Raw genomic sequence first — 12,102 nt, 5'->3', positions numbered from 1 at the left:
GTTCACAGATCGAGGACATCGTCCAATCCAGCTGCCTTGCTGATCTTCATTGCTTTGATAGCATTGCACAAGTCGTTCATGCTGAAAGTTCTTGTGAATTCAGATGACTCTTGGCAGGCTATTCCCAAACTTTGAGGATGGAACTTCGCTGTTCACTAGAAGCTGGCTGGCCACTTGGCCGGCGGTAACTTGGGACCTACATGTAGATTGGGACTTTGTAGAGTCATTCCCAAGGATCCGAATCTGGTGTTTCTGCTGGCCCTGAGTATAGCTTGTATGGCATCCCTGTGGAATATTCTTCCTTGATGATTTCTTCAGCAGCTCTAAAAATGTGTCGTAATGAGTAGGGAGTGCAGGGAGGTTCTGAAGATATGTATCCAGATCTATGGAAAACTGCTCACAGTTTACTTTCTTCAGGTTGAAAAGTCTGCAGGAGGGAACTTTGCGAGGAGTGATGTTTACCATGACATCAGGCAATTTGCAACATTGATATTTATCATATGAAATTAAATTGATTAACCACTATCAAAGCAACAGCAACAAGCATATCAATGTCTAGCAACCTACAATATACTTTGGCGGAAATGAAAGAATAATCGGACATATCTTTATTAAAATTTTTTATTTTTTGGTGTAAAAGGAGCCGTTACCATGAGTAGGGAGTGCAGGGAGGTTCTGAAGATATGTATCCAGATCTATGGAAAACTGCTCACAGTTTACTTTCTTCAGGTTGAAAAGTCTGCAGGAGGGAACTTTGCGAGGAGTGATGTTTACCATATCAGGCAATTTGCAACATTGATATTTATCATATGAAATTAAATTGATTAACCACTATCAAAGCAACAGCAACAAGCATATCAATGTCTAGCAACCTACATGTATACTTTGGCGGAAATGAAAGAATAATCGGACATATCTTTATTAAAATTTGTTATTTTCTGGTGTAAATGGAGCCGTTACCATGACAATAGGCCATTTGCATCATTGATATTTATTAATAAAATCAAGCGTTGCTAAGGAAATATCCATTTTATCATTCTAATTAATTAATGCAGAATACTTACTTTAAAAATTAAATTAATGGGTCAAGCCTTTCGCATGTAGATTAGTTCGTTTTTACTGTACATCCACCATTACCTTTTTCAACAGGTTATTTTTTACCAAATAAGTTGGTATTTGGTTGCCATGGCAATGGTCTGAGATGGTACTTACATAATTACCAACAAGCATATTAATTTTTAGCAACCTAAACTTAGTGGAAATTAAAGGATAAAAAGTGACTCTACATGATTTTATCAAAATTTGTACTTTTCTGAGAAAAATAAGATGTTACCATGGCAACGGGCCATTTGCAACATTGATATATATTTTTAAATTCAAGCATTGTCAAGGCAACATCAATTCCTATCATTCCAATAATCTCATGCATAACACTTATGTAGTTTTTGTTCTAAATGAGTGGGAAAACCCCAACACATGTAGATTAAGTAGCTTTTATTGTCTTTCCTGCCATTATCTTTTTTTTCCATGTTATTATCTTTTTTTTACCAAATTAGGTATTATTTGGTTGCCATGGCAACGGAATAAAAGTGTATTTATACATTTAGCAAAATCACTCCCTATGTTTAACACCCTAATCACAGGGAAAATGAAACAAAAAACAGATTATACAACTTTAAATAATTTTTTTTACTTTTCTGGAGGAAAAATGAGCCGTTACCATGGCAACAGGCTAATTGGAACTATTTTGATGATCTTAAATATTTCTGAATTTTATTTGTATTTAATCGGAACCTTGAATTCAATCTTTTGGCTAATTAATATCATGTTTATCTACCAATTACATGGGAATACATGTTATTTGGCAACGGTCGAAGACAGCATTTATAAATTTGGCAACAAGCAGATTCGTATTCAGCACCCTAAAAATAGGAGAAATAGCACAAAAAATCAGATTCTACAGAAAATTTTTGGAATTCTTACTACTTGCCGCCTACTATTATACAATAGCGTTTCATGTAGCTACCGGTACATAAGTTTTGCTAGCTACTTTTTTTTCTCATTACATTACATATATTATTTCATATGCTGTTCAGTTGTGCAAGATTATGAATCAATTTAATCACTTTAGAATGTATTCATGATGGGTTTGTGACATTTGTCATTCTCTTTCCTTGATGTGAAAAGCACTCTTATTTGATCAGTGCTTCATTTCTATGTATTGAATATTCAATATGTTATTTTTAAACGTTTTGATTTTGACTTGCCGTTTCAGGTAACATTTTGCTGAGCCTGTTTCAGAAGCTGCGCTCATTCTTTGTGTCCCGCTTGAGCCCATCATCATCCCATGGATTACACCGGATTCAGAACCTTGCCCTTATCAGTGTCTTCCTCTACCTATTATTATTTAGGACAAATACAAGTAAGACTTAGTGTAGTGATGATTTGTCGGTGATCTATGTTGACAGCTGTTATAAGCTACTGAAATCCTACAACTGATTCGCTTATGAAAAAATTTTCAGTGAAAGTCACTTCAAAATTCTTCATAAAACTCTTTGAGGGCTGATTTTTCTCCTGGATTGTGATGAGGTTTGAATACTTATTGGAAAGTGCTTACCGTTTGTATTGATGGGTTTTTATCATGAGAAAAACATACAGGAATTGCACTCTAGAAGTGTACTACTTTGGGACAACCAGACAAGGAAAATAAATTTGCTGAATAACATACTTCTGGTACACTGTTGTATAAAGTTGCTGAAGTTGCTTGGTCAGCCAAATTAAACAGGGTCTATACAATTTTTGAAATGAAACTGAGGAACTAAGATGTATTAGATAACTATTCTCCCTTGTGAATTCATGTTTTAAAATGTACAGGATGCTTTAGATTATAGTTTTGCTGAAAAAAAAAGTTTTAAAAAATAATCCTTGATGCTGACGATGTGTAGATACGTTTTTTTTTATCAGGTATTCCTACTGGTGCTTCCCAGGCCAATGCTGTGTGGGGTAGTTTAGTGGGTGTGTGGCGATCACTGTTTGCTCCTTTCCATGTCATGGTCCAGGAAGCCCAATAGAGGGAGCATTACGAGAACTGTAGCCTTGTACTTGGAACTATTGTGGTTGTCCCCACTTGTGGTACCTGCTGTAAACGGTTTTGACCCACCCATGGTCCAGCCCACCTGTCCTGTCTTTAGATCTCTGGAAATGATTGGAACTGGTCAATATTCAGTCCAGTATTCTGAGATTGGATTGATGTGTGACCCCAAGCTATGTACAAATATTTGTTATGGGATGTACTACTACAGGTACTAATTATGTGTTCTTGAAAGCAAGGCAAGTGAAATAGTGGAGCCTCATGAATCCATCTTGTCAAATATAATGAGACTATTGTGTGTGATACACCCTTGCTGAACACATCAACATTATACACTGTATCACTGTGCATTTCAAACTACAGTTGAGGATATACCTAAAATAAGTAAGGATGCTAACTACATGAAACTTATATTTTGTGGATAATTGAAAAACTAGCAATGCTCTCACCATACTTATAAAGAGTAAGAGAAAACTCAACAAAAGCAAGAACTGCAATGTGACCAAGGACGGCCAGAAACTTCTCACTTTCAATATTTATGGAGTTTGGTGATACAGTGTGGTGTCAAGATTTCAAGTCACTCATGCAATGCAGCCTTTATCAATGCCGACTTGTATCTTTACAGGATATAGTTGAAATGGATACAGCACAAAAATTTGCTTCATAGTCTGTCAAATTGTCATTTACTAAATGATTAATCCTGTCTATTCAGAAATTTAATTCTGTTTTAATTGCTAGTCAGTTGGGGGGATGCACTTTCCTCCCCTATTTTGAGATGAATATAATGTACATGCTTAATGTATATAGAGGGGTAATGGTACTCCCCTTCCTCCAGGGTAATATAGTCCTCTCTATCCTACTGCTTCCATTATTTAGCCAAAGACAAAACATGCTGACCCAAATTCGGCAAAGGGTCCAAATCATTGGTAGTTATACCTTTGTGAACATGCTACAGTGAATTATTTGCCTTTGGTATTGGATATAATTGTTTATCATGATATACTTTGCTGTCTCTTAAGGGGCCAGGTTTAAACCACCGCATGTTATGAATTCTGTGATGGATTTCACCCCTAAGGATTGGACAGAACAGAATTAGGCATTCACAAAGCTTAAGTTAATTGTAGGCTACATGAAAAACAGCTTCTAAAACTATGAAATGACATCGCAATTCATTTATTCTGATTGCTCCTTCCTTTCTTTTATTTGTACTCGACGTAACCAAGAATAAAAACTTATGTAAGTTTGTTTGTCTGTCATCTTTGCTGTATGTAAATGTAGACATGTATATCTGGGAAATGTATGAAAGTACTTTTCAAAGTCAGTTGGCAGCAGTAGCTCAGAGGATATGTAAGGTATTTGATACACGTATTTTCTTCTTCTTGTAGGTATTTAAGAAAATAAAATGCTCAAAGTGTACAGAATGTAAATAGTATAGAGAATACATTTACAATCATAATGGCTAGTTTTGTACGTGTGCAGTTATCATGTAATTATTATACAAACAAATCTCTTTTATAGCAAGAAAACATTGTCTTTCCTTTAGAGCCATACATGTAAGAACTGTTGGTTTTATCATCCTTGTAGCCCCTGTGGCCATCGTCCTGCAACTTATCCCCTTTTAGTTTGGCGCATGATTAAATATGCCCTCTATTGACAAAACAGGAAAAAATTGAATAGTATGGAACTTGCAAAAGGCTTATTATTCACTTACACATGATAATTAGTCTGTTTGAGCGTGACTATCTACATGTATTGTGAAGAAGTTTTACATTTTGCATTCATTATGAATCATGATATGTTGTACAATGAAGTGGGAAATTATGAAACTTATAAAGTTATTATTATAATAATACTTGACAATGAGGAGGACATGCATTTTTATTTCATTAGAAAAGAAAAACATGAGTTACAATTACTTGAAACATAAATTTTGAGCGTACAAAAAAAAATCTTACTTTCAGATTTTGATTATTCATATTCCTACATTGGTAAACAAAGGAATGCAGGGTATGTCTGTTTCATGAAATGATAAATTATGTAGGTTATCCTCCATTGGCATTGAATACAAGTACTATTACAATTGATTTAACAACACATACTCAGTTATAATTTGTGACCATACTGTTCAGGTTTAACTTAAAATGTCACAATGAAATCATTATTGCATCAAATTCTAAATCAGTGTGATCGTTTTCTGGTACTAATCCAAATCACAAAATTTAATGATTTATTTGTTGATATGTTTTGTTTTGCTTGCATGCACAGTTATCAATATCCAAAACAGTACATTTTAGAGTCCACTTTATCGAAAAAAAACAACCTATTGCGTATATCATACAATGATAATATAGTTGTATAATATACATATAATATACAGTCTCAAGGAAGTAATGTTTATCTGGGGTTCACATATTTTTCTCGTCCTTGGTTTTAAATTGATTTCCTTCAGGATTTCCTTGGAATATTCTCTGTTGAGGAAAACAATACAAAAGATCATTAAAAAAAAACAGTTCAGGAAATCAACAACTTATGGTATTTTGCTTTCTGGCTACTTTTAATGATGATATTGAGAAAAGTTGTAGGTGAACCACCAAATAGGATAATAATTGTTTCTGCTTAAAGTTTCAGTTGAGAGAGGGTTAGGGTAAGTGTAGGCCATTTAGTGAGATGTGATATTGCTTATTTATGTTCTGTAACTTTCTGTTCAGGGATTGATGAGTGGGTTTGGATCATTTAGAAATGATTACTGGTAATAGACTGATTTTGAATCTGCTATAATCTGGAAGTGTTCTGATGAAATCACAGACTGAAAGATTGGCAACAGCAGTTATTGTTGTTTTTAAGGTTGAAAAGACAGAGACTGAAATTACCTTAGGTTATGCTGCATTTATTCTGTCTCACTGTGCAATGAACTACATAAAAAGGCTAGGATTGTCGACTTGTGGTTAGAGTATAAGTCAATTGATTTGCCAAATGTGGCTACAAATGCCTGTGTTTTTATTTTATGATGGTGACAAAGATCTTAAACCAGTTCTGAGGACATTGAAATTAACTCTGCTCTTCAACTCAACATCATGTAGTTTCCCCAGTTTGATAATCTAGAAAATCAAATTTGCTTTGCATTTCTCACAATCTTATTCCTTTCAGTTCAAAGAATCCAGTGCCAGTGACCCCATAGTAGTACAATTCATAGAAAATTGAAATAGTTCCTCTAAACTGTTTTAGGCACAGTTTGCCAGGCAGTATTTGTGCGTGTGTCTTTAAGTAGGGCCTATTGGGAATATTTGTCACACTCACATCTTTAATACCCTGTATGTATAATGCCTTTTTGGAGAAAAAAACGGAGTGGTTTAAGAAACAGACATTTTGGAAAATCCTCTTGTTCTTTGTTAAATTATGTTTACAGGGTTTACAAGGTCTGAGTTACTTTCAAACATAAAATTCAGAAAGATTTGACACTAGTGCCACTTCATTTTTTAATGCTGCTTCATTTTACAAACTCATACTGTGCATTTTAAGTTACACTATCATGGCAGGCTGTCCATTTTTTTCATTAATGAGAAGAGATGTTTGCTAATCATTGTCATCACTGAAATTGAATTTATTGGATGATGTTTATGTCGTATATGTTTATAAAATATACTTTGTATTATCAAATTCTGTTCAGAAAAATGGGCACATTTGTAATAGTTATCACATTGATTTAATCTTTTTTTTTTATACATGTAGTAATTTTGTTTTTTCCTTGTTTATGGACAAAGGATGTAGACGTGATTCAAATTCAATTCGGTTTTAATAAAATGCATCGTCAAAAAGTCTTAAGACTAACAATGGGAGTCACAATCGAATACATAAAATCAAATATTAGATAGAATTAATATATAAAATGTAGTACCCATTATTTTACCAATTACACACATAAAAAATAAAATATATTTTAAAATGCATTAACATTATAATATGAAACATAGTTTATTGTGATGTAAGTCTTGTTCCCAGTTTGAAAATCAAGGTCCTTTAGCTTAAGGCCTTACAAAAAATTACGTTACCATCATTTGATAGACCGTAGAGAAAAATTGGGTCGCTCTGTTGTTTTACTAGCAGACCCAAAATGTACAAATGCAATGTTTTTGTGAGAAAATGACAGATTCGTGCAAAAAAATTTGCTCAAATTTGTATTCCATGGATTAAAAAAGCACATGTGTTTTGTCCTGTTTGACTACATTAATAAATCAACCCATGCATGATTTCTTTGTGCAGCGCAGCAGCTAAGGTATTTAAGAAAAATATGAGGAAATCGACCGACCCAACTTTCCGACCTTGGACTTACGAGGGTAACATAACAATTTTTTAATGTCTAAAGAGATATTACTATTTACAAGCAACAGTAATAACATGTATATGTTCATTGACTAACATTTACAATTGATTATACAATATTTTGTATCTTTTATATTAAAGGGCTTCGGTAGTACTTTTACAGTCCATAGCATAGGGACAGCATTGTGGGGCATTTGAACCAATGGATTTCCCATGATGCAACAAACTATTAAAACTTAGATTAGATATGTCATAGTGGTGTAAAATAATAAAGGGTTCAAACAGAAATTAGACAGAACCAATTTATATCTTCATCCATATCATTATCATAGAACTTGGATTTTTGTAAAACTTGTGCAATAAAATGTCTTGCACAAAATGAGAGCTCTTTAAAATAAATCTGCTCGAGTGCAAGAATGATAAAAACATGTATTTCATCAATTATTTCAGAATGCGCTGTAAACATTGTGAAATGATTTTTACTATGAAAATTGATAACATCCATCGGCAGACGCGCTTATAATTTCATTATTGAATATTATACCTCAGTATCTATGCATGATTTTTTTTATCACATCTTGTAATATTTTGAACCTGTTAAGTTGATATAATCAGTTTCCCATTTATACTTTAATCTTTTGAGGTACATGGAATTTTGTTTATTTTATGTTCATTTACAACTAGGTCAGCTGCAGCTCGTAATACTTCAATTTGTTCTCAGTTTTTTTTTCAATTTTTAATATATTCAGAGATCTGTAAAATTTTCATATACAGTTCTTTCTTAGTTTGTCATTTGTAATACATTTCTGATCTGATATTTGATTAACAATATCTAGTTTCTCATATAATGTTTTATTAGATTCATTGTAAATCGATTCAATATAAGGCACTCTTAACAAATGTGCCAAAGATGATAAAGCATGCAAGATGAAGTATAATTCAGTCTGAAATATATTTTTTATCATCTGCATGAGTCGTATAAGTTTGATTATATATCATTTATTATGATTGTTTTCATACATTATTTTGCATGTTGAATACATAATTTACAATGCTACCTTTATATACAAAGTGCAGATGATGAAACATACAAGGTACAATATATTCATTTGCCTTTGAGAGTACTCCATAATCATTATTACCATAAGAATTCTGCATGGTGCATTTACATGCATGTGCCTTGATATTTGTATCTTTTTGAATAAAAAATGTTTACATTATTGTCATTATTTACAATCTACATCATTATCTCCCATGACATACAAATCAATGTTGGAAAGAGAAAGTTTATATTTTAGACCAAGGGTGATTCACAAAGGATTTTGTTTTGACTTTCATGCTTATATGAACGCACATAGTCGTACACAGTATCTGATGCATATCTTTGGTAGGAAACCCCAAAGTTTGCTGTATGAGCATGTATCCTGCACACAACTAGGAATTTAATTGCAACTTTTAAGTCAAATTTATTCTTTGTGAAACACCTTTTACATGTATGGATACAGTTTTCCTTGTAATAACACATTAAGATTATTCCTTCTGAATATTTCTGCTCTGTCTGAAAGAAGCTATAGAAATATGTTGACAAATCTGTGTTATCTCTTATTAAGTAATGACCAAATTGTTTTCATTGTAATTACCTGATATATTTCATTGTTGAAAAACATATTCAATCAAATTATACAAAGTTGTCAAGTCATATTTAGAGCCAAAACATGGAATATTGCTTTGAACAGTACGCCATTGCTTATTTTTTTCTCCTCAAATTTTGAACATTTGGAGAGCAGAATCTTTGAATACAACTATTTTCATGGACCATCATTTTCGAGGAGAGGAATGCTTCTATTTTCAAACTAAGATATCGTATTTTTAAAGGTGATCCTGGTTGTACAGATTCAAGAGTACTGGTACTAAATATGAAACATTCTTAATGACTTTTTTGACAGTACATATATCATAAGGGTTATTGTAGAGATTGTGTCTATGTAGAAGCCCTTGTTACTCAAGCTTAGAGAGTTAAAAAAGGAAGAACTAATATGAGTGCGACTAGATTAGGTTAACGTAGAATAGGGGCTAATCACCCTTAACTTCACATTTAGTTTAGATTTATGGGATTACTTAAAAAAAGATAGAGAATGTTTAAACTGTCATTTGAGCTTAGCCACACCATAATCTTGCCCTCTGCTTGTCATGTGGTTACTGGAAATGTACAAGTTTGAATGGCATAATACTCATCGGTGTGATCAGGGCTCCGTAACACAAAGGTTTGCGATGAACTGCAAATATGAAAGAACACCCCTGATTGGTCCCTGGACAGTATTTTGATCGCTAATCTTTGTGTTACGGAGCCCTGGACAAATAGTACAGCAAATACTTTTATATTGTCTTGTACATGTATGTTCTTCATAATCTCATACTTGCACTGCAATTTACAATGTTGAAAACATGGCCACTTGTTGTTTTGAATGTCTGCTGTGCATACTATGACAATGTTGATTCTTGATAATTTATGATGCAGCAGCTAGTACAAACGTTCTGTTCAAATGCAAATAATTGGTATAAATTAGGGTATACTTGTCAGTATTAGTAGACTGTGGTGATGGATTTTTGTATTATACCTTTCATTTATCTTTCAAGGGTAGAACACCCCTTTGCCTGGATCGCAATAATTCTATATTGTTTTGATAGCAGAATCATTTGATGTACAGTGGGTCCCACAAAAAAGGAAACCGGGATTCCCAAGTCTTTTTTCTTCAAAGTAAAAAATAACTTGGATATTTCATTTACATTATCCTTTAATTCAATTATTTCTGTTTATTTTGATACCTAATATGATACAAACACTTCACAAATTAATGAGCAAGTCTTGTGTGAAATTTCAATGTCAAAATCCAGTTGCGCAGAAAAATTGGACTAGATTGGTTCGTTATACGACGATAATGCTTATTCAACGATTAGCTCATTAGCATTTCTTTTTTATTCTTTAAGATTCTCTCACTGACCCTGAAATGGGAGTGGATTCAGATTCACACGCGAGTTTCTGTGCAAATTGTTTCTGACGTGCCTCAATATTTATTAGTTGTAATCTGCCATGCGTGAATGATTTGCTAAGCTGTTGGTCTGAAATTAAATTTATGATGAAAACATATTTAATAATTATGAAATCTATCTTTGAAAATGGGTTTCCTTTTTGTGGGGAGCACTGTACATGTATGTAATTATGAAAAATACTGTTTTGTGCAGAGGGATTTATGAATGTTAAAAACTTTATAATGGGAGTCTCATGTAATCAACAGCTAACAAATTGGAAATTTGTTGCTAGCCCTCCCAGATGGTCAGTCTGATATGTTGGTCTTGTGGGCCATATGCATTGCACTAATCATACATCAGTACTTAGATTCACTTTAGATTAAATGGCATAATACTACGTTTTGTATAACTTGTACTGAATGTTGGCTTGAAAGAAACAATCGTAAAAATGGTAATTCATGGGAGGTATTATGTTTAGATAATTGAAAACCATGTAATTTTTTCCCCCAATAATCATTTGTTTCCCCCCAATACCCAATAAAAATATGGAAATAGGTCCCATCACCTCACAAAAATCTAAAAGGGAACTTCACTCTTACGAGAAATTGGTTTTGAAAAATTGTAGGTTTGATAAAAATCCATTAAAGACTATCAAAGAGTTATGAAATTGTACTTTTTTTAAATTTGTGCTATCTGTAAGCAGCTCCCCCATATACCATGTAAAAAAAATTTATTATATTCTATTTTTTAATGGAACATAATGAATGAAAATATATTGCTTATAGAAAGGGGTATAAAATGATGTGTCTAATGATATATCCACCCCACAATGAAAATTAATTTCATTAAAAAAAAAAACATTAGGGGAATTCATATCTGTAAGCAGCTCCCCCATATACCATGTAAAAAAATTTATTATATTCTATTTTTTAATGGAACAATGAAAATATATTGCTTATAGAAAGGGGTATAAAATGATGTGTCTAATGATATATCCACCCCACAATTAAAATTAATTTCATTTGAAAAAAAAACAGGGGAATTCATATCACATTGAGGATCTTCTTCTCATCTATGAAATCAAAAAATCAACATTTCTATTACTCTATTTTTTGACAGATTTTATCAAACCTTCACCAATATTTTTCTGCTATATAATATCATTAAATGAAACTTCATCAGAGTGCACTTCCCCTTTAAGATTTGGAGAGAGTTTGAAAATTATGGCAGGCTGGTCGTCCAGTGATCCACTATCTGACTTGTTCCTTGTTTTTCAGGGCACCAATCCACATTATTCAACTTTGTAAAAATACCAGTATATTGAAAAATCAACATTACTTTGATTCATGCCAGGGTGACCAAATTCTCAAAATATAAATAAAAAATACTCAATATTGGAGAGAACAAATTGATGCTTCCTTCCTAAACCACTCATTTGGGGGGCATACCTTTTGATGTTTATTAATGTTAAACTGAACTCCTTGTTTCTGATCCAATATCCTATTATCTTCTTTCAATTTGTGATTAGTTGCATTAATTTCAGAAAAAAAATTTGCATCAGTTTTCAAAATGTGAAAAAATAAAGAAGAGTGTTGATACAGGATGTTGAATGATGATGAAAATATTAGTCCCTCTTGTACATAGACATATGGGCATGGTAA

General features: G+C 32.8%; 1 protein-coding gene across 1 annotated transcript in view; it reads left to right on the top strand.

Annotated features, from left to right (window-relative positions):
• Window positions 1–5,393, top strand: part of LOC121409960 (peroxisome assembly protein 26-like) — a 29,209-nt gene extending 23,816 nt beyond the window's left edge. The window contains exons 5-6 of the mRNA XM_041601753.1: window positions 2,276–2,422; window positions 2,965–5,393. Coding sequence (XP_041457687.1) covers window positions 2,276–2,422; window positions 2,965–3,071 — 254 coding nt within the window. The 3' untranslated portion in view covers window positions 3,072–5,393. The remainder of the gene's footprint in view (window positions 1–2,275; window positions 2,423–2,964) is intronic.
• The last annotated feature ends 6,709 nt before the right edge of the window (window positions 5,394–12,102 follow it).

This window comes from Lytechinus variegatus, chromosome 3 (assembly GCF_018143015.1).
Source record: "Lytechinus variegatus isolate NC3 chromosome 3, Lvar_3.0, whole genome shotgun sequence".
NCBI lineage: Eukaryota > Metazoa > Echinodermata > Echinoidea > Temnopleuroida > Toxopneustidae > Lytechinus > Lytechinus variegatus.
Note: the sequence above shows the minus strand (reverse complement) of the source record. Positions and strands in the feature narration are given on the sequence as shown.